This window comes from Bombyx mandarina, chromosome 28, assembly GCF_030267445.1.
Source record: "Bombyx mandarina strain Sakado chromosome 28, ASM3026744v2".
Classification (NCBI taxonomy): Eukaryota; Metazoa; Arthropoda; class Insecta; order Lepidoptera; family Bombycidae; genus Bombyx; species Bombyx mandarina.
Window position 1 is genome coordinate 2,472,440 of NC_143233.1, and position 27,652 is coordinate 2,500,091.

At 39.9% G+C, this 27,652-nt stretch overlaps 1 protein-coding gene across 7 annotated transcripts in view; it reads left to right on the top strand.

Annotated features, from left to right (window-relative positions):
* The window catches only part of Wnt2 (Wnt oncogene analog 2), a 96,668-nt gene that overhangs the window by 27,019 nt on the left and 41,997 nt on the right, over positions 1-27,652 (top strand). For 5 of the 7 annotated variants that reach the window (XM_089739161.1, XM_089739162.1, XM_089739160.1 and 2 more), the window contains exon 2: positions 15,859-16,170. In XM_089739161.1, coding sequence (XP_089595287.1) covers positions 16,052-16,170 — 119 coding nt within the window. In that variant the 5' untranslated portion in view covers positions 15,859-16,051. The remainder of the gene's footprint in view (positions 1-15,858; positions 16,171-27,652) is intronic. The other 2 variants (XM_089739164.1, XM_089739165.1) reach the window with 1 other exon arrangement.

Consider the following 27,652-nt stretch of genomic DNA (forward strand, 5'->3'; position numbering starts at 1 on the left):
GTCTTTTTTTTTTTTTATTGATGCACAAAACAAATTACAATCGTTACAGTACATATCAGCTAAATCGTACAAGTAGTACCTAGATCTAATCTGGATTGCAATCTAAATAGTACGTGCACTCAGCAAAACCATATTAATGTGCATAGCTTTGGCTATTTAAAACACAATTGAAATTACAAATATTGATAACTAGCCATTGTTAAATAGGATATCCTTCATACATTTAACAAATCCCCTGAGTCTAGGTTCAAAGATTAGTTACCGTCACGTTTAGCCAAATCATTATACTGCCTGACCATTCTCACCATATATATATATTCTATATTATATATATTCGTCTGCCCTACATGGGCAATAAAATAAAAAAAATATGTTAAGAAAATTATATTTAATTTCCGATGATACCGTGTTAGGAAACTTTATTATTGTCGGTTTGGTTTTAACCCTGTCATTGCTGAAGTCCACGAGCGCCGGTGAATCAGTCGAGCCTTGTTGTCGCCTATGGACACCAGCAATGCCAGGGGAAAAGCCTACCTGCCGCCTACCGTTAAAACCTATTTACATATTTATATAGTTCGTCAGTACCATCGTGAGAACAACACCGTAGCATAAAACATTAAACCAGTTTTATTTGCCTGTTATTCTCAAACAATTGTTGTGCTCGGAATATCGTATTGACAATTAGAAAGAAAAAAATAAAAATAAAAACTCATGTACAAAAATTAGTCGCTGACTCTCCTTAGTTTTATTTATATCTGACGTTAATTATCTTAATCATGAATGTGTTAGAATTGCACGTGCAATAAGTATCAACTTAGTATAATATATTTTTAAATAGCTATGATTATCCCGTTCCAAGGAAAGATTCTTAGGATTATTTCATAACTACTCCCACAAAGCCCATCCTTGTTGGATCATTGTCAAAATTAATACTTTTTATGTATTTAAATGGATATATTTTATATGAAGTCCTAAGTCCTAAAAAGACTTGGATGATGAATGAAAGGTCTTAGTGCAGAGATGACGTATGATAGGTCTGAATGGAAAAAGAGAATAAGCTGCACCAACCTCCCATGTGGGATAAGAGCAAGAAGAAGATATATTTAAGTACACGGCGGTATTCATGTTGTGATGCCCTTGGGCCCCAGTGACGTCTTCACGCCTGACGCACATAAAACTTCGCCTGCATATATGCAATGAGTAAATAAGAAAAATACAAGAAGTATACTATTTCACTGGTGGTAGGACCTCTTGTGAGTCCGCACGGGTAGGTGCCCACCAGCACCCCGCCTATTTCTGCCGTGAAGCAGTAATGCGTTTCGGTTTGAAGGGTGAGGTAGCCGTTTTAACGACATTGTGAAGGAATATTCATTTATAAATATATTAAAAATATTTGCTTCAGAGAAGTAAACTGTAGTTGATTAATTACTTTTTTTTTTTCAAACAAGCCGGACACGAGTTCGTTCACTTTGTCGACTTAAAGTGTCGTCACGGCATATTTATTAAAAGCACCGCTATAAGCATAAAAAGCGTTTTAATTTTACGTGAACGTACATAAGAGATCTCGATTTATCTACTGGAAAATCATTCGCAAATTCAATGCTTTTTAACGAGATTTTTTTTTTATTGCTTAGATGAGTGGACGAGCTCACAGCCCACCTGGTGTTAAGTGGTTACTGGGGCCCATAGACATCAACAACGTAAATGCGCAACCCACCTTGAGATATAAGTTCTAAGTTCTCAAGTATAGTTAGAACGGCTGCCCCACCCTTCAAAACCGAAACGCATTACTGCTTCACGGCAGAAATAGGCAGGGTGGTGGTACCCAACCGCGCGGACTCACAAGAGGTCCTACCACCAGTAAGAAAGAAAATGTACAAAAAGTTTATTTATTATAATTATTTAATCGATTATATAAAAAGTTGCATCACTGTAACTCATCGGTACGATAATCTGAATGCTTCTCCCCATAAGACCTGAAAACAGAGACTCCGTTTTTAATTACATTAAATAATTCAAATTAAATAACACTTGAAACCCTGCAAGCTTTTGTGACAAAAAATAATAAGCATTTCTTTAAATGCTATAAAACAGTATTAGTGTGCATCGTTCTTTAGTCGTTTCCAACTAAATACAGTACTCTCTCTCTCTCTCTCTCTCTCTCTCTTCCCAGCTATTTATCCCACATGGTGGTGGGGTCAGCTTTCCTGACTTTACTCCTCCACTTCGCTCTGTCTTCGACATCCTCGTCAGCAACATTGCATTCTCTCTTGTCATTCAGCACTACGTCCCTCCAAGGTGGAGGTCTTGGGTCTACCTCTAGGTCTCCGACCGGGGAGGTCGAGCAGTAGCGCCAAATTTTCGACGTAGTCAGGTGGCTTCCTTTTCACGTGACCATACCATCTCAGCCTACTCTCCTGCATCTTGTCGGCGATGTCCCGTACACCTAGACTTCCACGCACGTATTCGTTGCGGGTTTTATCGAGCCTAGTCACGCCGCACATCCACCTCAGCATCTTCATTTCAGCAACTTGAATGGTATACACGTTCTTTTTGGTTGCCGCCCATGTTTCGCTGCCATACATAAGAACAGGCCTAAATACAGTACAAATTGGATAATTAAAGTTTGTTTTGGTGTAAAATTTTTTCTCGTTCAATTACAACTGTTTGTGGTAAGTGAACTTGTAAATAATTTTTTTGTTGCCTAGTACCGATATGGTGCATGGATCTTATGTGACAATAAATCTTCACTGACCATCTATGGACTAGATACAGGACCTATAATTGTTTTGTAGAGTTTTGTAGGTTTGATAAGGAAAAATTAAAAACCTATTCCGTTATTTATGGGTGGTTGGACCGCTTGTGAGTCCGCGTGGGTAGGTACCACCGCCCTACATAATTCTGCCGTGAAGCAATAATGCGTTTCGGCTTGAAGGGTGGGACAGCCGTTGTAACTATACTGAGACCTTAGAACTTATATCTTAAGGTGGGTGGCGCATTTACGTTGTAGATGTCTATGGGCTCCTGCAACCACTTAACACCAGGTCGTCCACCCATCTATGCAATAAAAAAAGAACAGAATACACAACTACCCTTGACGTTGTAACGAATGTCTTTTGTACTACTGAAAGCCCTTAATCCAAAACAACAGTTCCAATGAGGGACCCCAAAAATATCTTTTTTTTTTATGATTGAAAGATTACTGCTGGCCCGGAAGCCTTTCCAGTTTCACCAGGATAGGTGGGCGAGCAAAGGCTCAGCCAGGAGGGGTGGGATTTGCCAACAGCTACCCGAGCGCCTCCGAAGGAGACCTAATAGCTCAAGAGTAGCTGCTTCGCGAATGAATATACTACCGGATCGGAATCGCGACTCGCTGAGAAGATCCGGCGAGAAACTCAGCGAGCTGATTCATGGGTTAGGTTGCACGGCGAACTCTTTGTCGAGTTCGACGAGTACGGTTACTGAGGTCCCTAAGCCTGCTCCTAGTGTTAGAGCTTAAGGCGTCTAATGCAAAGGTTATTGGATCTGATGGATCCGTAAGGACGTGACCCAAAAATATCTATGTAAGCGTGCACTTGAATATACTAATGTCAAAATCTTCGTCCGCTTCGCCGTGGTCTGGATAAAATCAAATTAACTTACAAGTAATTGGAAACAGTTGTAACGTAAATAATGAAACCAAACCAAATAGCGTAGGCATTAACTTTATTTATAACGTAATTCAATTGAGTTATAACGTTAAATTAATTTATAAACCGTTATTTATGACGTAACGACAGCACTAATCTAGGGAGCTGAGTGATCGATATTATTTGCTAACTCAATTATAAGGGGGACGCCTTAATGGAAGAGTGTTGCGATGTTGCGCTTATAAATTAACTATCGTCGTTCGTACTATAGTGTACTATGCATTTAATGCGAGTTTTTTTTACTTCTCGATCGCGTAAGAGTTAACTCAATTTTGTTTGAAATTGGAACAGTTTCCCTTCGTTTGCCGCTAGAGGCGCTGTTTCAACTCCATACAAATTTGAATTAACTTTTACACGATCGACAAGTAGAAAAACTCGCATTAAGCACACTATAGCCGGTCCATAGATGGTGTGGGACATGGTAAAATCTATCTGTATGTGTCACTGTTGTATGGGCAATTGTCTTCTTTAGCTTTTAGGCGGAAACAGAGTTTCCGTTGCCTCGTTGAGTATGTAATTTTTTTTTAAATATACTTTTGTATTTTACGATTATAAACTATATTAATTAAGACAGAAAATGAAAACAATATATTACAATTTGTTTATTAGACTTTAACTATAGCTACATTTTTATGTTTATAACGTAATGACAAGACTATCCCTAGGTAATTGATGGATATATTTATTACTTATCTAAGTAAGAGTAAGGTTCTTGTCACAACGCAAAAGAATTGCGACGTAATACTTTTGAAGACTGTAGCTTGTTTTATTTTGGATTAAATCAAAGGACCAGTAACTGTATTTTGAAGGGCGGGGCAGCCGTTGTAACTATACTGAGACCTTAGAACTTATGTCTCAAGGTGGGTGGCGCATTTACGTTTTAGATGTCTATGGGCTTTAGTAACCAGTTAACACCAGGTGGGCTGTGAGCTCGTCCACCCATCTAAGCAATAAATAAAAATAAAATATAAAAAACATAAATATTTTAGTACGATTATCATCTCCATCGATTTATTCTTTTAAATAATTACTCTCAAACTAAAAGTACCGCGTTATTTGAATTAAAAAAAAAATACAAATGCTTCTTCTATCGTACCGGTTAATGAAGTATTCACGTGTCGGTGTAACTATAATATATTTTTTTTGTAAATAAACATTAAAAACATTAAAAACGTGCTTAAAATTTATTCTGTCCAACCATTTATTAAGTTTTATTGGCGCATCCATAATTTACATGTTAATTTACATTACTTAACAAATTAAAAGGCACAAAAATAAAAAACTGTTTCGTCTCGTGATTTTAATTCAAGATTACGTTCAAAATTAAGATATCAGGTTTTTTGAAGTGGTAACGTCTTATAAATCGATGAACACTGGCTGCACGCACGAAAAAGTGTCACGTTCCGCTCGAACATGAGCGTACAAACCCGGTCACCGTCCTCGTCCCGGTCACTGTCTTCGTCGAACCCGTCGCTTGCGACGAAGGGCTCGACGAGCGAATCAACCCACAGACACAGCCCACTGAGTTTCTCGCCAGATCTTCTCAGTGGGTCGCGTTTCCGATCCAGTGATAGATTCTGCGAAGCACTGCTCTTGCTAGGGCCAGTGTTAGCAACACTCCGGTTTGAGCCCCGTGAGCTCACCTACATGTTAGAGTGAAGCTGAAATAGCCTCTCAAGGCTATCAGCATAGGTAGAACAAAAAAAAAGTGTGCAAACGAGAGCATGGAACAAGCGATAGAAAGGCACAATCGTTAATTAATTTATCGAAAAAAATGTAATTTTCTATGAATAATTAATTATTAATTAATCAATGAATTATGAATTATTGATTAATTTTTAATTCAATTCAATTCATAAAAGTTTCTTGCCCTTTGAAGCTAAAGTCACCCTGGCCCAATCCCTTATGCTTGCTCTCCTTGACTATGCAGATGTCTGTTTCCTGGACGCCGCGGAGGGGCTACGGGACAAACTGGAAAGGTTACAAAATTTATGCATACGCTTTATTTTTGGTTTACGCAAATATGATCATGTCTCGCAGTACAGATCACAACTTAATTGGTTGCCTATCCGACTTCGCCGTGATGTACATGTTTTATGTGTGCTGTTCAACATCCTCAATAACTCAGCTGTTCCCCAGTACCTCCGTGAGCGCTTCGAGTACCAGATGCCCCGAGGTGTTATAACGTGTCTGTGTCTAAGGGTGTCCCTGGTATGCCGATGTTACATGAGGCCCAGTCGCGTCACTCCCCAAAAGGTGGTCTATGGGTCGAGAGACACGGGGCCGAGTCGCACCACTTCTAGACACGTCACCACCGGTAGACAACCGGTGAACAGGAGACTCGGTGAGGAGGATCTCAGGGCGCCACCACTTACCGCTCTGGGAGACTCACGCCAATAAATGAAACAATTACAATATATATTAAACTTGAGTTTATTAACTACAGATGTAATGATTATAATTGTTTACACAGAATAAATTAGTGGTAAGGTATCCTTGATTAAATATATGTCGGTAAGTATACCGAACACACGAGTAAGTATTAAAGAAAGTGAGATTAAAATTAACAATATTATAAACAAAGACGGTATCACCAGTTTGGTTCACAAAATGACGATAAACGTTTACTGGATTGCTTCCCCGCAACTGGGGTTGCTGGATCCGAGCCAGGTTGTGTATGCAGGTGTGTTTCTTTGTTCTACGGTAGTCAAGTACTTTCTTGGATCGCCTAGCCAGAGCACCTCGCTTCCGGCAGCGTCCTCGTAGAAAAGTACTGCGGGATCTCGAAGGTGATAAGTTCACACTACGCACCCTAACTGATGTACATGGAATGTACCAGTTATTAGGACCTACACGACAAGACAAAGTGGTGTTAACTTCTATTTAGATAATGGTTGTGGACACAGTGTTTTTTTTTTTTTATTGCCCTTGTAGGCAGACGAGCATACGGCCCACCTGATGGTGAGTGGTTACCGTCGCCCATGGACTTCAGCAATGCCAGGGGTAGAGCCAAGCCGCTGCCTACCGCTTAATACTCTCCACAAGCCTCGTTTGAAGAAGGACATGTCATAGCGCTCGGGAAACACCGTGGAGGGGAGCTCATTCCATAGCCGGATGGTACGTGGCAAAAAAGATCTCTAGAAACGCACTGTGGATGACCGCAGTGGCTCCAGGTAGTATGGATGAACTCTACTCCGGTGGCGGGCGGTGCGATGGTAAAAACGAGATGCTGGTATCATCTCGAACAATTCCTCAGAGCACTCCCCATGGAACATACGGTACAGAATACAGAGGGAACCGAAGTCCCTCCGCAGACCCAGAGGCTCCAAACGATCCGTGAGAATGGGATTATCGACAATCCGAACGGCCCTCCTCTGTATGGAGTCAAATGGAAGAAGCTGGTATTTGGGAGCCCCGGCCCAGAGATGGGAGCAGTACTCCACGCGAGGCCGGACTTGTGCTTTATAAAGCAAAAGTCTTTGTCCAGGCGTGAAGTACCGCTTTGCTCTGTTGAGGACTCCCAGCATTTTGGACGCCAACTTGGCTTTGCCTTCCAAATGACTCCGAAACTGGACATCGCTCGAAATGTCGACCCCAAGTATCCCGATACTCTCGGAAGGTTGCAGGGATACTCCTTGGAATTGCGGCGCCATGACAAAGGGGTCCTTCTTCGCAGTGAACGCGCAAACTTGTGTCTTTATCGGGTTGAATTGAACTTGGTACGCATTCGGAGACTCGCCCCAGAGAGTTCTCCACTTCAGACACAAGTTTTGATCGTCTCTCTTGCACCGCGCTCCGAGAGAGACTCTGATGGCCGATATATCGCGCATCCCCCGTGCTGTCATCCGCATAGTAATGCATGCCATCAATAGACAGCATGTCATTGATATACAGGATGAAAAGCGTGGGGGAGAGCACCGAACCTTGTGAAACGCCAGCGTTAATGGTCATGGTATCAGAACAGTCACCGTCTACAACGACCGTGATGCTCCGCCCATCCAAAAAGCTAGCGATCCACTTGCAGAGACCCTCGGGGAATCCGTAAGATGGTAGCTTCGATAGAAGTGCCCTATGCCAGACCCTGTCGAAGGCCTTCGCGATATCAAGGCTCACAGCAAGAGCCTCGCCCTTGCTCTCCAAGGCTTCAGCCCACCTATGAGTAAGGTATACAAGAAGATCGCCAGCTGAGCGACCGTGACGGAAACCGTACTGTCGGTCACTAAAGTGTGGAGAATAAATTATGAAACACTTACCCTGGTTGAATAAAAATACACCAAGGAACTGTTAAATTGACTTTGGTAAATACGTAATACAACTTGCACTGTAGCCCGTGAGATGTTGATTGAAAAAGGCTTCGGACAAAGTGACTTGTCCTTTTATAAGAATAGTCTTAAGGTTCTCGAAAGCTCCGCCTATAGTGCTATGACAATCTCACCCTCGAACCACAGACAAGATAGCACGGTCACGCCATGCAGTGTCCAATAAGTGCACTACGCAGTGATTCATAATTATATATTTCCCCACACTGCGCCACGTATACACTAGAGGGCGTTAATTTCAAAACAAAAAAAACAATTTAAATTTTTCTAGCGTTACAGTGTACCCTGTCGTACAAGTAGATCCCTTCTCCTTAATTTTCCCCCTCACTCCTCCAGCCGCTACGGCGGTTCGTTCACTGTGCATTCTGTGCGTCTGTGGAACTCAGTTCCACACTGGAAGGAAGGCATTAAAGGAGCACTATCTATCAATTTAGTATTACTTATATATATATATTTTATGTATTTCATTATATATGTACGGGTATGTATATGTTTACGTTATTTATGTGTGTATGTATATATATGTAGTCTAATATATTATGTATTAGTGTTTTTTTATTTATTTATTAAGTTCTTGTCTAGATCGTAAATTGTAAATTGATTAGATTGTATTCTTCTACCCACTCATTTAAAGCTTTCTTTCGTTAAGAACGGTTAGCTGGTAGAAAACTCAATTGTTGAGTTAAGCTCGCCATTTTTTAGATCTTACGCAATTACTGTAATATTAACTATGTGTACAATAAAGAATAACGAAAAGTATGCAATTTTTCATCAATGATCTTTATGACCTATCACGTAAAACTAACATCCGTAAATCGACTTTACAGACAACGAATTTTTTTTGTTAATATTTTATACAGAATACGTCACTATCAAACACGTCTATTTAGGTATCAAACGAGATACGTCGTAACACAACGCATCGTAAATCTTTCGCGCTGACGCATGACCCTAACAGACCCCAACGGCTAGTTAGTGCGATTCGTATAATTTACGTCGTCTCGTTAGCAAACGCACCGGACTCATAAATCCGTGTGTGAATCAATCCTCAATCGGCCTATCTGTCCAGTTTATAGGCTGAATACAATCGCAGATCAATTGATTTATTGTCACGCGTGTAACTCGATTTTAGTACGGAATTGGTGTTAGATTTAAAAAAAAACACTATAACATTCAAAACTCAGATCTATAAGTGAGCTAGTAAGTTATATTATGCGGTGGAGCTAAATATGTTTTTTTTTATTAAGGAAGGATTACTGGTGGCCCGTAGGCTTTTCTAGTTTCACCAGGACAGGGGGGGGTGAGCACGGGTTCAGCCAGGAGGAGTGGGAGTTAGACCATCATGTCTCAAGTGAATGGGCTAGTGGTACTCGCGTAGTAATTTCTATGCACCACAGTAATCTCTTAACACCAGATTCGCCCCGAGTACTTTTATCCTTTGTTGTATCACTCTTATCAGAGCGGTGGTAGTCGTCATTCAGTATGATGGCTATGCGTCTTACGAGCAATCACCACTTCTCCCGGCTTGTGGTGAGCGTGGTGCACTCATGCAAACAATTGTCAACTGTCGACTTGACTTAGTCAGTCCATCGCAGGACCAACCTTCCACGCGGTCTGGTGCTTTCAACTTTGCCCTAAACGACAGTTTCATCCATCTACAAAAAGGCAGTTGTACATCTATATATTAATACGCGAAGCATAAACTTTGTACCGCTTTTTACGAAAATTGCGCGGACGGAGGAGTATGAAATTTCCCACACTTACAGAGAATCCAGAGAAGGAGTGCAGAATGTTAATATTTTTTTTTAAATTAAGTGTAAAAAATACATTAAATCAATAAATAAAACATTACACATCTAACATCTATTTGACACATACACGCATGCATACTATTTGTTTATTGTCAAACTTTTCTTATTGTTTATAATCTGTGGTCAAATTGAGAATAGATTAAATATTATTTGTCTTTCTTATTATTTGTCTAAAGTGTAGTCTTGGCGAAATCTGTGATTATAGAAGTATAATAGTCTATAACAATAGATTCATAATAGTGTACAAACTTATAATTTCAATGAATTATAGTCGAATTTCGACTACCGGGGGACCACTAGTTACTATAAACAGCATGATACTATACCAATTAGGAGTTCTTCACAGCGCCACACACTGATCGGACCTACATGTGTATACATAGCCGAGAGTCCTATACTACATAATATGTGCGTATTACAATGATAAAAACCTGTTCTAAATGGCTATAACACAAAATGTACTTGACATTAAGGCCAGTAATAGCATTCTCGTGTTTAATCTACTCAGTAATATAATAAATTGTATTTTTTTTTTTTTTAAAACAACAATCTTTAGACGGAATCGTGAGCTTGCATGTGAAATGACGCAGGTCCTATTTGTGAAATTGTAATTTAAATTGTATTTTTGTCTTTAAATTTATTTATTTATTTCTTTTTTTTTATTGCTTAGATGCTGGTGTTAAGTGTTTACTGGAGCCCATAGACATCCACAACGTATATGCGCCACCCACCTTGAGATATAAGTTTTAATGTCTTTTTACTGGTGGTAGGACCACTTTTGTGAGTCCGCGCGGGTTGGTACCACCGCCCTGCCTAATTCTGCCGTGAAGCAGTAATGCGTTTCAATATGAAGGGTAGGGTAGCTGTTGTAACTATACTGAGATCTTAGAACTTATATCTCAAGGTGGGTGGCGCATTTACGTTGTAGATGTCTATGGGCTCCAGTAACCACCAGGTGGGCTGTGAGCTCGTCCATCTATCTAAGCAATAAAAAAATAATATTTAAAAAAGTATAGTTACAACGGCTGCCCCACCCTTCATACCAAAATGCATTACCATTACTGCTTCACGGCAGAAATAGGCAGGGTGGTGGTACCTACCGGCGCGGACTCACAAGAGGTCCTACCACCAGTAATTACGCAAATTATAATTTTGCGGGTTTCATTTTTATTACACGATGTTATTCCTTCACCGTGGAAGTCAATCGTGAACATTTGTTGAGTACGTATTTCATTAGAAAAATTGGTACCCGTCTGAGATTCGAACACCGGTGCATCGCTCAACACGAATGCACCGGACGTCTTATCCTTTAGGCCACAACGACTTCAAATTATATTGGACAATTGGTAATATAGCTAAAAATATTAGGTATTATGACTAAACTAAGCTATTTGGTAATTTTATTTTTATCATCTAGCTATAACGTTCCGTGGTGAGTGCTCTAGGGAATTGGTTTGAATTGAGGTGATTCCTTCATCTCCATTTTACCATCACACCTCCCGCCACCGGATCAGAGTTCATCCATACCACCTAGAACCACTGCGTTCACCCATAACGCGTATCCAGAGATCTTTTCTGTCACGCACCGGCTTTGGAATGAAGCTACCCTCCATACTGAGGACCAGAGCTGCGATGACATGTTTTTCTTCAAACGAGATTTGTGGAGAGTGCTCAATGATAGACTGAAGTTTGGCTTAGCCCCTGGCATAGCTAATGTCCATGGGCGACGGTAACTTCTGACCATCAGGTCTTATGCTCGTCTGCCACCTTGCCTCGATAATTCTCATTGTTGAGGGTCATAGTCCCCTTCAATAACTTTTTCGTGGATTATCAAGCGCCAGCCCTGCCTATCCTCGGCTGTGCGGATGTCATTGTGGACTGAAGCGTTTAGAGTAGAGTGTATCTGGTCCGACCAGTGAATTGGACTTCTGCCTCTGGATCTTCTTCCTTCCAAAAATCTAATATTTAAAAAATATATATTTAATCTTTAAAAAAAAGACATGCCCGCTGAGTTTCTTGCCAGTTCTTCACAGGGCGGAGGCTAGTTTTTGCGAATTGGCGGTAGTTCTTTTTGACGTTCAACAAGTATGTACTTTCATTTATCAATATATATAAAAATGAATTGCTGTTCGTTAGTCTCGCTAAAAATCGAGAACGGCTTTACCGATTTGGCTAATTTTGGTCTTCAATTATTTTTGGAAGTCCAGAAGAAGATTTAAAGGGTAGATAAATATGAAAATCCTCGGAATTGAACAAAAATAACAATTTTATTTTTCCTTTGATGTGTTCCCCGTCGGTCGGATTCCTTTTGTTTGTTTTAAATTTATTTTATATAAAAGTTTAGTTCTTTTATTTATCGATTGAGGCACTACGAAGTCTGCCGGGTCAGCTAGTATTTAAAAAAAAAGATATACCCGCTGAGTTTCTTGCCAGTTCTTCTCAGGGCGGAGGCTAGTTTTTGCGCGAATTTACGGTAGTTTTCTTTGACGTTCAACAAGTACGTACTTTCATTTATGTTGAATAAAAAATTTTGATTTGATTTCTTCCGCATAAGTTGTCTTTTACCAGCAGCTCATCTGTATACAAGGGCAATAAAAAGCTAGAGTTTGCCCAAAAACAAAACTTTCGTTTTAATCCCAAAGAGAACATTAAATAAATCATATACCTAAACCATATGCGAAAAATCACAGTCAATATCTTTCATTCAGGTCGTCGTGGCCTAAAGAAGTCGTCGTGGCCTAAAGGATAAGACGTCCGGTGCATTCGTATGTAGCGATGCACCGGTGTTCGAATCCCGCAGGCGGGTACCAATTTTTTCTAATGAAATACGTACTCAACAAATGTTCACGATTGACTTCCACGGTGAAGGAATAACATCGTGTAATAAAAATCAAACCCGCAAAATTATAATTTGCGTAATCACTGGTCTCTAGGACCTCTTGGGAGTCCGCACGGGTAGGTATCACTACCCCGCCTATTTCCGCCGTGAAGCAGTAATGCGTTTCGATTCGAGGGGTGGGGTAGTCGTTGTAACTATACTGAGACCTTAGAACTTATATCTCGAGGTGGGTGGCGCATTTACGTTGTATATGTCTATGGGCTCCAGTAACCACTTAACACCAGGTGGGCTGTGAGCTCGTACATCCATATAAGAAATAAAAAAAAAATAAAAAAAAAATCACATTACTAAATACAATTATTGTTTTTAGAATAAAAAATGAATTCTCGAGATAGTGTCAGTTGACAGTAATGTGACAGTAATTATGTCAAAAATATCGACAAACATTACACAACGTAAGAATAGAGTTTGTCGCGAATTGGTAAATAATGATAATATTTTAAGCAAATAGGTACTGCAGATTTCTATTTTGTTTTCTAACGGCAGTTTTAGGTAATAAAAAAGATGAATGATATTTTTAAATGGGCTGTGGGCTCGTCCACCAATCTAAGAAATAAAAAAAATGGGTGGACGAGCTCACAGCCCACCTGGTGTTAAGTGGTTACAGGAGCCCACAGGCATCCACAACGTAAATGCGCCACCCACCTTGAGATATAATTTCTAAGGTCTCAAGTATAGTTACAACGGCTGCCCCACCCTTCAAACCGAAACGCATTACTGTTTCACTGCAGAAATAGGCAGGGTCCTACCATCAGTCATTACGCAAATTATAATTTTATAATTTTGCGGGTTTCATTTTTATTACACGATGTTATTCCTTCACCGTGAAAATCAATTGTGAACATTTGTTGAGTACGTATTTCATTAGAAAAATTGGTACCCGCCTGCGGGATTCGAACACCGGTGCATCGCTCAACACGAATGCACCGGACGTCTTATCCGTTAGGCCACTATGACTCAAATTAATCAATTCAATTACTGGTAGAAGGCGCTTTCGAAGTCTGCAGAGGCTATTTCTGTCGGGAAGCTCTTACGAATTTTCATTTGAAGACACAGCCGTTTTCTTTAGAGCTTTCACAGCAGGTCTTAAGGTTCAATTTAAGTTATATATGGTCACCCATTACCGGTCAACAGCTGGTTCTACTGGTGCAGGGCGTCTTGTGAACCACACAGGTAGGTACCACCGCCCCGCCTATTTCTGCCGTGAAGCAGTAATGCGTTTCGGCTTGAAGGATGAAACCACCGTTGTACTATAAAACTGAGATTGAATCTCATATCTTAAGCCGCATTTGCGTTGACGCCTATGGACTCCGGTAACCGCTTATTAATCTAAGCAATAAATAAAAAGTTAACCCTAGAAGTAGGCTTAGGGACCCCGGTAACCATACTTGTTGAACTCGACAAAGAGGTCGACTTGCAACTTAACCTATGCATCAACTCGCTAAGTTTCTCGCCGATGCGGTAGTAGATTCATTCGCGAAGCAGTTGCTCTTGAGTTGTTAGGTCTCCTTCGGAGGCGCTCGGGCAGCTGTTAGCCAATCCCACCCCTCCTGGCTAAGTCTTTGCCTGCCCACCTATCATGGTGAAAGTGTAAAAGCCTCAGGGCCACCAATCGTCTGTCAATAATAAATAATAAAAAAATTATAATTTACACCGTGAACTTGTTCGAACCCATACGCAAAGACTTCCTACACTTGCCTATGAAAGCTTAAATCATTTTGATTTAAACAAAAACTATAAATCCACGTAAACTTGCACACATCACATGTAATATAATACAATTTACGAAATCTTGCGTGACCCGTTGCACACGTGACGAGAACTCCAATAGGATCTCCATATCCATTTTATTTCTTTATTCACTTAGAGCTTCAGTTTATTCACTTAGATAATCGAGATAATGAACATAAAAAAAAACTAGCCGTACCCGCCCGCTGCGCTGGGCATTTAAAATTAACATTATTATTTATTGTCATTATTATTAGGGAGTCCAACACTCATATAAATATGCCTATCCATTAAGTACATTTATTTTGTACATGGATACCAAGTTTCAAGTCAATCGGATGCATGATTCGGTAGTTATAACGGAACATCCGTAAACATTACTGTAGATTTTTTTTTTATAGCTTAGATGGGTAGACGAGCTCGCAGACCACCTGTTGTTAAGTGGTTACTGGAGCCCATAGACATCTATAACGTAAATGCGCCACCCACCTCGAGATATAAGTTCTAAGGTCTCAGTATAGTTACAACGGCTGCCCCACCCCTCGATCCGAAACGCATTACTGCTTCACGGCAGAAATAGGCGGGGTGGTGGTACCTACCTGTGCGGACTCACAAGAGGTCCTACCACCAGTAATTACGCAAATTATAATTTTGCGATGTTATTCCTTCACCGTGGAAGTCAATCGTGAACATATGTTAAGTACGTATTTCATTAGAAAAATTGGTACCCGCCTGCGGGATTCGGAAATCGGTGCATCGCTAGATACGAATGCACCGGACGTCTTATCCTTTAGGCCACGTACGTATATATGGTTGAATAGATAAACTTATGTAAAAATGGTAGCCTCGTTAAAGCGATATTGGAGTTAGTACGTAGGATCTGCGTAATTGAAACTATAAATTAATTATACAACGAATACATTGCATTTTTATGGTCGTCCACTTGTTGGAGTGTTATAGTGAGGCCTCAATCTGCACAGACAAAAACAAGAACCTTTTGTGGTCTGAAATGTTTTAATAAATAAGTATATCAGAGTGAAGAAAAAAATTTTGAATATCATCTCTATATATAAAAATGAATTGCTGTTCGTTAGTCTCGCTAAAACTGAAGAACGGCTGAACCGATTTGCCTAATTTTGGTCTTGAATTATTTGTGGAAGTCCAGAGAAGGTTTAAAAGGTAGATAAATATGAAAATGCTCGGAATTAAATAAAAATAACAAATTTTGTTTTGCCTTTGATGTGTCCCCCGTCGGACCGATTCCTTTTGTTTGTTTTAAGTTTATTTTATACAAAAGTTTAGGTCTTTTATTTATCGATTGAGGCAATACAAAGTCTGCTGGGTCAGCTAGTTAACAATATAAATCCACATACCTTCGTATCGTTTGTGACAAAACAAAATTTATTTTACAGAACTTTACTTAAAATGTTCCTCAAAGTGTAAAAAAGTTAGCCTTAAATATAATAACGCATATTGTGAGCAGTGCAACAGTGCAGTGTCAAAAAAATGTTCCAAGTGAACGTTAAGAGAAACATGTGAAAATGAACGAAATCAATTTGAAATTCGTCTTTATGCCTATCAAGATAAGAATTAAGATGTAATACAATGTTGGAATGTATACGGCCCGTGAACATTGTAGTACACGCGGCAGCCAAATTTGGGAAGCATCGTGTGAGGAGCACCGGCCAGTTTTTGCTGATATTTCTCGTCTTACACTTTATAAGGTAAGTAAGTTCATTTTGAATATGGTTATTTTTTTTTAGAATGTGTTCCTCTACTTTGTAGGGATTAACTGGAAGAAATTATCACGTAAGAAAAAGAAACATTATGTGTCTAATTTATAATTTACTATTTTCACTTTTTTTTAATTGAATAGTCTTCCTTACAATATAATAGGAAAGTGAATTAACTACATATTTATTTATTTTATTATTATTTAAATAATTATCACTTAAATAATTCTTTCAAAACAAAAACCTGGTGCATTTTGTATTACTTACTCGTAATGGAATATAAAATCGAAAATAAAATTTATATTTGACATTGCAGTACATTGCGCGTATAAGTAACAATATTTTTGTCGACGGGCGTCTTTTTCTACCCTACATAGCCTAAAAATGAAATATTTAATTGATCATTGCCGAATCGACGAAAAGATATCCAAACACATCTCAATTGCACTCCGACCTTAAAAGTCCATTGACCTCGAGCGTTGAGCTACAACGAGTTTGCATTACATTGCTTACTATACAAAGCTGCTTTTTTTTAATAATTTTTATTTTTTATGACTTGGATGAATGAACGAGCTCACAGCCTACCTGGGTCTAAGTGATTACCGGAGCCCATAGACATCTACAATGTAAATGCCACCACCCACCATGAGATATGAGTTATAAGGTCTCAGTATAGTTACAACGGCTGCCCCACCCTTCAAACCGAAACGCATTACTGCTTCATGGGCAGAAATAGGCAGGACGATGGTGCCTACCCGTGCGGACTCACAGGAGGTCCTACCACCAGTTATTGCGCAAATTATAATTTTGCGGATTTGATTTTATTACAAAATGTTATTCCTTCACCGTGGAAGTCAATCGTGAACATTTGTTGAGTACGTATTTCATTAGAAAAATTGGTACCCACCTGCGGGATTTGAACACCGGTGCATCGCTACATACGAATGCACCGGACGTCTTATCCTTTAGGCCACGACGACTTCAAGAATTATTATTATTAAATTTTCCCTGCGGGGCTTCCACTGACACAGAAAGTCAAACCGAATACTGAGAAAGGAACGTATGTAGGTACTACAAAAAAAACATTGATCAAGTTAACATAATTAAACCCACAAATCGTTTACCAATTTCCATAAATTAACATCAAAAATATTGACCAGAAAACGATTATGAAACTTAACCATGAATTATGCAAAATACCCTTATAAAGGATTGAAGGCTTCGACAAACAGTTTTGTGTCGAATTATATTTTGAAGGAGTTAAGGTTGTCAAACGATAGATCTTAACACGAGAATCGTACAATCAGCCCTACTAGATATATAAATATATTTTTAGTGTACCTAGTTTTTTTTAGTTTTTTTTATTGCCTAAGTAGGCAGACAAGCATACTATCCACCTGATGGTAAGTGGTCACCGTCGCTCATGGACGTCAGCAATGCCAGGGGCAGAGCCAAGCCGCTGCCTACCATAAAGTACTCTCCACAAGCCTCGTTTGAAGAAGGACATGTCATAGCGGTCGGAAAACACCATGGAGGGGAGTTCATTCCAAAGCCGGATGGTACGTGGCAAAAAAGATCTTTGGAAACGCACTGTCGATGAACGCAGCGGTTCCAGATAATATGGATGAACTCTACTCCGATAGCGGGAGGTGCGATGATAAAAAGGAGATGAAGGGATCATCTCGAATAATTCCTCAGAGTATTCCCCATGGACCATGCGGTATAAAACACAGAGAGAACTGAAGTCCCTCCGTAGACCCAGAGGTTCCAAGCGATCCGCGAGAGCGGGACTATCGACCATCCGAACAGCCCGTCTCTGTATGGAGTCAGATGGAAGTAGCTGGTATTTGGGAGCCCCGGCCCAGAGGTGAGAGCAGTACTCCACGCGAGGTCGGACCTGCGCTTTATAAAGCGCAAGTCTCTGTCCAGGCGTGAAATACCGCTACGCTCTGTTGAGGACTCCCAACATTTTAGAGGCCAATTTGGCTTTACCTTCCAAATGACTCCGAAACTGGACATCGCTCGAAATATCAACCCCCAGAATCCCGATACTCGCGGAAAACTGCAGGGATACTCCTTGAAATTCCAGCGCCATGACAAAAGGGTCCTTCTTCGCAGTGAACGCGCAAACCTGTGTCTTCAATGGGTTGAACTGAACTGAATTCAGTTCACCCCACTTGGAGACCCGCCCCAGAGAGCTCTCCACTTCAAACACAAGTTTTAATCGCCTCTCGTGTACAATGCTTTGAGAGAGACTCTGATGGCCGATATATCGCGCATCCCCCGTGCTATCATCCACATAGCAATGCATGCCATCAATATATAGCATGTCATTGATATGCAGTATGAAAAGCGTGGGGGAGAGCACCGAACCTTGTGGAACACCAGCGTTGATGGTCATAGTATCGGAGCAGCAGCCGTCGACGACAACTGTGATGCTCCGTCCATCCAAAAAGCTAGCGATCCAGTTGCAGAGTCCCTCAGGGATCCCGTAAGCTGGAAGCTTCGATAGAAGTGCCCTATGCCAGACCCTGTCGAAGGCTTTTGCGATATCAAAGCTCATAGCGAGAGCCTCGCCCTTGCTTTCCAAGGCTTCGGCCCATATATGTGTGAGGTATATAAGAAGATCGCCAACTGAGCGACCATGACGGAAACCGTACTGCCGGTCACTGATCAGCTGGCGATCCTCAAAATACTTAAGAAGTGGGATTTTTTTTTATTGCCCTTGTAGGCAGACGAGCATACGGCCCACCTGATGGTGAGTGGTTACCGTCGCCCATGGACTTCAGCAATGCCAGGGGCAGAACCAAGCCGCTGCCTACCGCTAAATTGGATGCTTATGATTCGCTCCATCACCTTGGGAAACAAGGAAGTTATCGCGATAGGTCTGTAATTCGAGGGGTCCGACCGGTCACCCTTTTTGGGGATAGGGTGGACATGAGCAGTCTTCCATGAAGACAGAACCCTGTTGGTATTGTACGAGAGGCGATATAGACGCGTTAGCGCGGTTGTCAATAGTTGAATTTGGACCTTGATTTTTCTTTCTTATATGGGTGAATGAACTTACGGCCCACCTGGTATTAAATGGTTACCGGAGCCCACAGGAATCTACAACGTAAATGCCCCACCTTGAGATACAATTTCTAAGGTCTCAGTTTTTATAGTACAACGGCTGCCCCACCCTTCAAATGCATTACTACTTCAAGGCAGATATAAGCAGGGTGGTGGTACCTATCTGTAGGGTCTCACAAGACGTCCTTCCACCATTCATAAAAATGATCGTGTCTCAAGATGTGCTACCTAGCAAGGCTTAATGTTGTTGAACCATGTACATAACAATTGTTCATTCCTTTACTATTAGCTTAGTATCAATGTGGAACACTAAATTGAATATATAATAATCAGTAATAATCAGTCTCCTGCCCTTCTCCCAGTCACTTGGGGTCGGCGCAACATGTTTTCTTCTTCCATACTCTTCTATCACAAACCATTTCTTCACTCATTCCCCTCTTACACATATCGTCTTTCACGCAATCCATCAATTTTTTCTTAAGTCTACCTCTCCCTCAAAAGCCTTCCACATACATAGTTAAAACTCGCTTAACAACCTCATTGTCATTGAACATCTCGCGATTTAATTAATGTAAGGAAATCATAATACAACATTCGCCAGCCCTACACGAATTTCCAACAAAAAAAATTAAGAAATACCCACACACAACCTTATCTTTGAGTACGTTCATACCACAAAAGGGATCCATCAAGAGGCTTCACTTAACGTATAATTAGGAACGATAAATACGCCAAAACCAAGCCGGGCCGTAATCGAACATACAACAAAAACTTTAGTGATTTTTTACTGAGTTTTCTTGTACAAGCCCTATTGCGAATTTTTTTTCTCTCTAGCACGGAAGACGTATGATTTTTTTATCTTCTTCTAAATTACCTTTTATTGAATTCGCCTTAGTTTGATATACACGTTTAGTTGGGATTTTTTTGCAGCTACGATATAAACAGTTAGTGATCTTCGGACTTTAAGTTTATTGTTATGACAACAATACAATGCAACCGCGGCAAGAGATAGAAGTAGTGTTAGGGATACACGGGTATTTTCCTGCTCATACTGCCTTGAAACAGTCAGTTGTGAACTGTCAGGTAATCCAAACCGTCTAAAACAGTGCTTCTCAAATTTCGATCCTCACATCCCTTGGTAAAGCTTCTCATTTATGAGTACCCCTTATAAACTCAATATCTAGACCTAAACATGTAGCTCGTCTCTGTTCAGAAATTGATTATAAGATTCATTTTAAACTGCATATTATAGACATAATAAATTATAATAATATTTTTATAAGTTAATGGTTTTAACTATTCAGTATCTCCGCCATTATCTACATAATTTTCACGTAATCCCAAATGAGACACCGCGTACCACAGATTGGGAATCGCTTCTCCAGAGGAATGAAAATATGTGTTGAGTGTCTGTAACATTTAAAACATGGAGTTAATTATTGAATACCCTTTGATCCGGTGGTAGATTCTGCGAAGCACTGCCCTTGCTAGGGTCAGTGTTAGCAACTCTCCGGATTGAGCCCCGTGAGCTCACCTACACACACTAGGATAAGCTGAAATAGCCTCTCAAGGCTACCAGCATACCTTAGTTGAAATAATTTTCTAAATCAAAATTAATAAAATACATGAACATAAAATTCAGTAAACAAAACAGTACATGAATGCTTCCTATTATTATAATTTTTTATAATTTTTTTATTGCATAAATGGGTGGACGAGCTCACAGCTGAAGTCAAGTGGTTACCGGACATCTATAACGTAAATGCCACCCCCCGCCTTAAGATATGAGTTCATCCCCATAATTTCGCATTTAGTACCTTTATGAAACACCTTTACAAAAAAGCAATCATTTTCATCTCATAAACCTCTGTTTATTGTCACATCGTTAACCTTTCAAAACACCATTTACCAGATTACAAACACCATAAGGAACCCATGATTACCGCCAATCCTTTTAACGAATACCATAAACTAGGGGCATTAAAACAAATCTGATAACCTAATATATGCCTTAAAGCGATTATTTTAAATGCCGGTTTTGCTTGTGAATTATGATAACTGATGAGCTCACGTAGGAACTCCGCCTTTTCGCCCACTGAACCATTAGGCCTTTGGTTTAACGCCAGCGTTTTCATTTCTATTTAATAGTTTTGTTGGGCGTGGCCAATCTAAGCGTTTTTCGATTAGGTAGTAGGTAAGCTTTGGTTTCGTGGAGGCGAACTGTGACATCACGAAATCAATTATGTTAGTTTGGGCCTTAATTGAAGAGCTTCTAACTAGGGTACCGATTAAAATCATAACTTACTCCCTAAACGATTTATCTTCCAAAGAAACGAAAAAAAAATCCTAATCGAAAGACATTGAGAACAAAAGCTTAACAGATCGTTCCGTTCGTTGATACAAAAACCTATCAGATTTTCGGAGACTTGTGATATGTGATGGGCTTTGATGTTGTTGTCAAACTCAACTGATCGACAACAGTGAGAAGACACTCGAAGTCAGGAGGTATGAATGGTTAAAGCCATAAACACAACGATGGAAGTGTGTGACAACTCTTATTTGATATCTTCAAAGAAAGTTAAGTGCAATCTTAGTCATTTCAAAGATGACTGGTCGAACTAATTAAATTAATTGAGAGATCAAAACATAAAGACCTTTTTTTTTAAAACACAACCAAAAATATTTGGTGAATTAATCTAATTAAGCCGATAATCACAGTTCCATTGTCAATGAAATCTCGTCCACTAAAAACAATTGAATCCACGGTACCCTTGCGGCCTTGTACCAGATTAATAATGTATTAGTTATAGTTGATATGAAAAAGCTGAGAAACATTCCCCTTTGTGTTCGAATTGTCGCTAAGAATCTTTATAATTGTCTCGCAAATTTTATGAAACGCACATCCGCAATGAGCTTCATAAGGTATCCTTCAAGATCTAAACTATCGACAAGTTATTATTATTTGTGTAAAACCTTTTTACACTTTGAAAAAAGGATTTTTCTTCTATAGATTATGTGAGCTCTCTATCATTGAGAAAAAAGACGAGTACAGTTTTATTTAATTCAAGAATACAATTGTGGAAAATAAAGGCTTTAAATGTTGTTTCTTTAATATTGTACAGAAAACGCAGTTAAATCTCTTATTATTGTTTAATCATTTTTAGAACATTCGATATCATTATATATATTTTTCTAATGCCGTTTGAATGGCTTTCTGTTACTCAAGCCTATAAAATAAACATAGTACCGTTAAAACCGCCCACAGCGGCAACGCACGATCTCTCGCTGCAATGAAACCGCGTCCTATCGTGATCGACCTGTCAGTCAACAACGGAACATCGTTGCGTGAATGACGAACGAAATTCCGGTCACGATTCGATCTTATGCAATAATATCGTTTACCAAATTAAAAAAACAAAAAAAAAACCGTTAAAAGTCGTGGGAAAATGTACGTTGAGCGATTTGATAGGTTCTTTATTTAATAGGGACTAAGGGATTCACTGGAGAATGAATAGCAGCGTTCCCAATAAACTGCGATGGCCTACCGACATTTTGTTTTTTTTATAGCTTTGATGTGTGGATGAGCTCACAGCCCACCTGATGTTAAGTGGTTACTGGAGCCCATAGAGATCTAGAACGTAAATGCGCCACACACCTTGAGATATAAGTTCTAAGGTCTCAGTATAGTTACAACGGCTCAAACCGAAACGCATTACTGCTTCACGGCAGAAATAAGCAGGGTGGTGGTATCTACCCGTGCGGACTCACAAGAGGTCCTACCACCATTAGTGTGTAATAGAGCGTATTAGAGATAATAGAGGGCAGCCGTTGTAACTATGAGAACTTAGAACTTATATCTCAGGGTGGGTGGCGCATTTACGTTGTGGATGTCTATGGGCTCCAGTAATCACTTAACATCGGGTGGGCTGTGAGCTCGTCCAACCATCTAAACAAAAAAAAGGCAATAATAATAAATCTAAGATTAATCGTAAAAGTAGTTTTACCTATATGTACGACTCGATAAAACCGCTAAAATCGATTTTTTTTTGTTGTGAATTCCCCAATCTTTGTTACGTTTTTAGAACACCTTTCTGGGAGGCAGCGGCTTGGCTCTGCCTCTGGCATTGCTGACGTCCATGAGCGACGGTGACCACTTACCATCAGGTGGGCCGTATGCTCGTCTGCCTACAAAGGCAATAAAAAAAAAGCGTCTATAACAATATCTAAGACATAACACCGTCGGTTCATTAGTACGTTGTACGTATCACCAACACAACGCGGCAACGGCCGCCCAAAATATAACAATAAATAATCTATATACTAATACGTGAAGCAAAAACTTTGTATCCCTTTTTACGAAAATTACGCAGACGGAGGAGTATGAAATTTTCCACACTTATAGAGAATATAGAGAAGAAGTGCATAATGCTAATTTTTTTTTTAAATAATGCATAAAAGATACATTAAATCAATAAACAAAACATTACACACACTACATACCATGTATTTGACGCACACACGCATGCATACTATTTATTGTCAAACTTTTATTCTTGACGTCTGTTATCAAATTGAGAATACATTAAATATTGTTTGTCTTTGTTAATATTTTTTATAGTGTAGTCTTGGCGAAATTTGTGATTATAGAAGTATAAAATACAATCATAACAGTGTACAAACTAACAATTCCAATAAATTATAGTCGAATTTCGACTACTGCGGGACCTCTAGTCGTAATAAATAAGCCTTTCTTTACATCTGTCTACTTATCGTTGTCATTTATTTTAATCGCATTACGTACGTCTTAATGCTCCATCGAAATGGTGAAACCTGACATGGAATGGTAACTAATACTTACAATATGGTACGGAATGTGTTATTAGGAAATGTTAGGAAATGTTTTGAACTGGTGGTAGGACCTCTTGAGAGACCGCGCGGGTAGGTACCACCACCCTGCCTGTTTCTGCCGTGAAGCAGTAATGTGTTTCGGTTTGAAGGGTGGGGCAGCCGTTGTAACTATAGTGAGATCTTAGAACTTATATCTCAAGGAGGGTGGCGCATTTACGTTGTAAATGTCTATGGTCTCCAGTCACCACTTAACACCGGGTGGGCTGTGAGCTCATCCACACATCAACGCAATAACAAAAAACCATAATAATCGTTTAATAAGTATAGTTAGTACGAGTATATTGTATAAAATATTAGTTACAGCATTTTCATTTAATTAATCAACCAATTCACTTACGTTGCCAATTCACTTGCGTTCTTTTCTGGACCACCCTTGCCTTAAGCATTAACCGTCAAACGAAGAGTTCGACGAGCGAACTAACCCATAGACGCAGCCCACTGAGTTTCACGCCGCATCTTCTCAGGGGGTCACGATTCCGATCCGGTGGTAGTTTCTGCGATAGCTCTTGCTAGGGCCAGTATTAGCAAGCTTGAGTCCGTGATTATGTTATCATTTAATTTCATCATATCTCATCTCTCGTACACATCGTAACGCCATTGGATTCACTGGGGAATTCCTGCCAGAATATGAACCAGTAGCTGGTCAGGCCTATTCTGGAGTCCGCACAAACCCTGCCTGCCATAGACAGGAGACTTTGACCTCGTATTAAGGTTGGACGCTCACATTGTGATATCCCTAAGCCGGTCACTATGGTAAAATTCAGATGACGGAATCATCAATTCCTCGGAGCACTCCCCATGGAACATACCATCGATGAAAGAGAGATGAAAACTTCAAATACCAGCGTGACGCATACCCATACAAAGTTTCAATGCATGAAACTCGACAGCTAAAATATCTCTGTATACGTTCAAACAAGAATCAGCCGTAACAACAATTAAACCAAGAATTATCATAATCATATCGACTCATGGAGCTTTATGTTAATGCGATTGGGCCATTAATGCACTTAGTGCACAGTGATGCGATCTTCCACTTGCCTTAGTGTTTTTTGAATGCAGTAAAACTGATAATTTATCGTGACATTGGAACGGTTGAGAGCTGTGACCTGAATAACTAGATTTCCCTTGAGTTGCAATTGTAATATATTTTTGTGTCTTTGTACCTAAAATGCAACCCAATGAATAACTTGAGGGTACACGGTAAATACTCTCTAAGAGTCTGACGCGGAAGGACGTGGAAGCCGCGATTAGCTTCCCACTAAAACCCCCAATAACCATTGGCGCCACCCAGTAAAAATCGTGCAAGAGAACGTGATACAGAAGGGTGGTCACGACCCTCAGCATTGAGGAATACGATGCAAAAAGGAGGAGGAAGACACGGTAAAAAAATTTGGTGTAGTCCATTCTTCTTCTTCTTCTCAATCGTGTCACTCTGGACAGATTGGTCATGATCGTCATGTAGTGTTGGAGGGGGCAGACTTGATGCGTGTCACGATGTCCCGCCATCTCTCCCTGCTCGAGGCCATTCTACTGCACTCTTTTAAGGGACTTCCCACTGTAGTTTTAATTTAGTCGGTCCACCGAATTAGTAACCTCCCGCGCGGTTTTGTACCATCAATCCTTCCCTATACATCCATCCTAATGTCCCATTATTCCAATATCGAGAAACCTGGTGTCGCAATTGACCACAGTGCCTCGGATGATGGACAGGTCATTCTCAACGCCTAGTCCATTCATCGGATCATTTCCCGATCACCGTCCTCGCCAAGCCCGTCGCTTGCAACGAAGAGATCGACATTTAAATTAGCCCATAGAGACTGCCCACTGAGTTCATCGCCAGATCTTCTCAGTGGGTCGCGTTTCCGATCCGGTGGTAGATTCTGCGAAGCACTGCTCATGCTAGGGCCAGTGCTAGCAACAATCCTAGTTTAAGCCCCGTGAGCTAACCTACACGTAAAGTAGAAGCTGAAATAGCCTCTCAAGACTATCCATATAGGTAGTAAAAAGAAAGGATCATTTCACTATGACAATAATTCCAAGCCGCATGTCGGCGAAGATTTTGACGCTGTCGTTTCTAAATATGCTTTTGACCAAGCAACTAGGCTCGCTTCGCTATTTACAATTTTCATGGTCGTCAAACGATGAAGATCTGCCTCTTTCCCTTCCGTCTTCTAGACAGGTTAAAGAAGGTAATCGGATGTGAGGCGGTCACCAAAATGAAACAGGAATATCCGGATAACCCTCCTAAAATACGTACGACCCTGTTCAACCTTTGTGTAATTAAAAAGAGACGGTGATTAGTAATTCACGGTATAATAGCATCTGGGACGCGGCTGTCAGTTGACCCGCAGACCGTGACTCTTGTCAAACGTCCGGTATGAATGTAATTACATCCAGCTGTTTTGTATTACTTCCATTGTTGATGTTGCACGGAAATATTACGGATTTATCATAGCCGACCTACGAATGACCGAGATTTTTAAACTCAAACACTAAAGGCGCGGTTTCATGATAATGATGAAATCTTCTTCCATCATCATCATCATCATCATGAAATATTACGGATTTATCATTGCCGACCTACGAATGACCGAGATTTTTAAACTCAAACACTAAAGGCGCGGTTTCATGACAATGATGAAATCTTCTTCCATCATCATCATCATCATCATCATGAAATATTACGGATTTATCATTGCCGACCTACGAATGATCGAGATTTTTAAACTCAAACACTAAAGGCACGGTTTCATCATATTGATGACATCTTCTTCCAACGCCACTAAAATTTTAGACCTTAAAACTTAATGTTACTCGACCGAAGCAATATGTATTCTCACAAATTACCCTACGTAACGACTCTAAAAGCGTAATTCAAATCAAATTCACATCACTGGTAATGGTTATGTAATTTTAATAAAAATATCAAGGCATTCTATTAAGTTTTCATGTAAATCTATAAATAATCACGTAATTACAACGCGGATAATACTTTATGTTACGATTTACTGTCGCACGTGTATTAGAGAGGCGGACGAAGTAAAAAATATGTTGTTACTCAAAATGTCTGACGCAATAATTTTTTTAATGTTCTATTGAGGTTAACGACAAACTTACTTGTTTATGTAATAATAATAATATTTTTTATCTGTACTTGTATTTCAAACCTTTAATCTATCTTCTTATAATATAATCTATGTTCTAAAAATGTAGCAAATGTTGGCGAATTCACAACAAAAAAAATCGATTTTAGCGGTTTTATCGAGTGGTACATATAGGTAAAACTACTTTTACGATTAATCTCAAATTTATTATTATAATTTTCTATTTATTTAGGGCTTAGATGGCTGGACGAGCTCACGGCCCCCGTGGTGTTAAGTGGTTACTGGAGCCCATAGACATCTACAACGTAAATGCGCCACCCACCTTGAGATATGAGTTCTAAGATCTCAGTATAGTTACAACGGCTGCCCCACTCTTCAAACCGAAA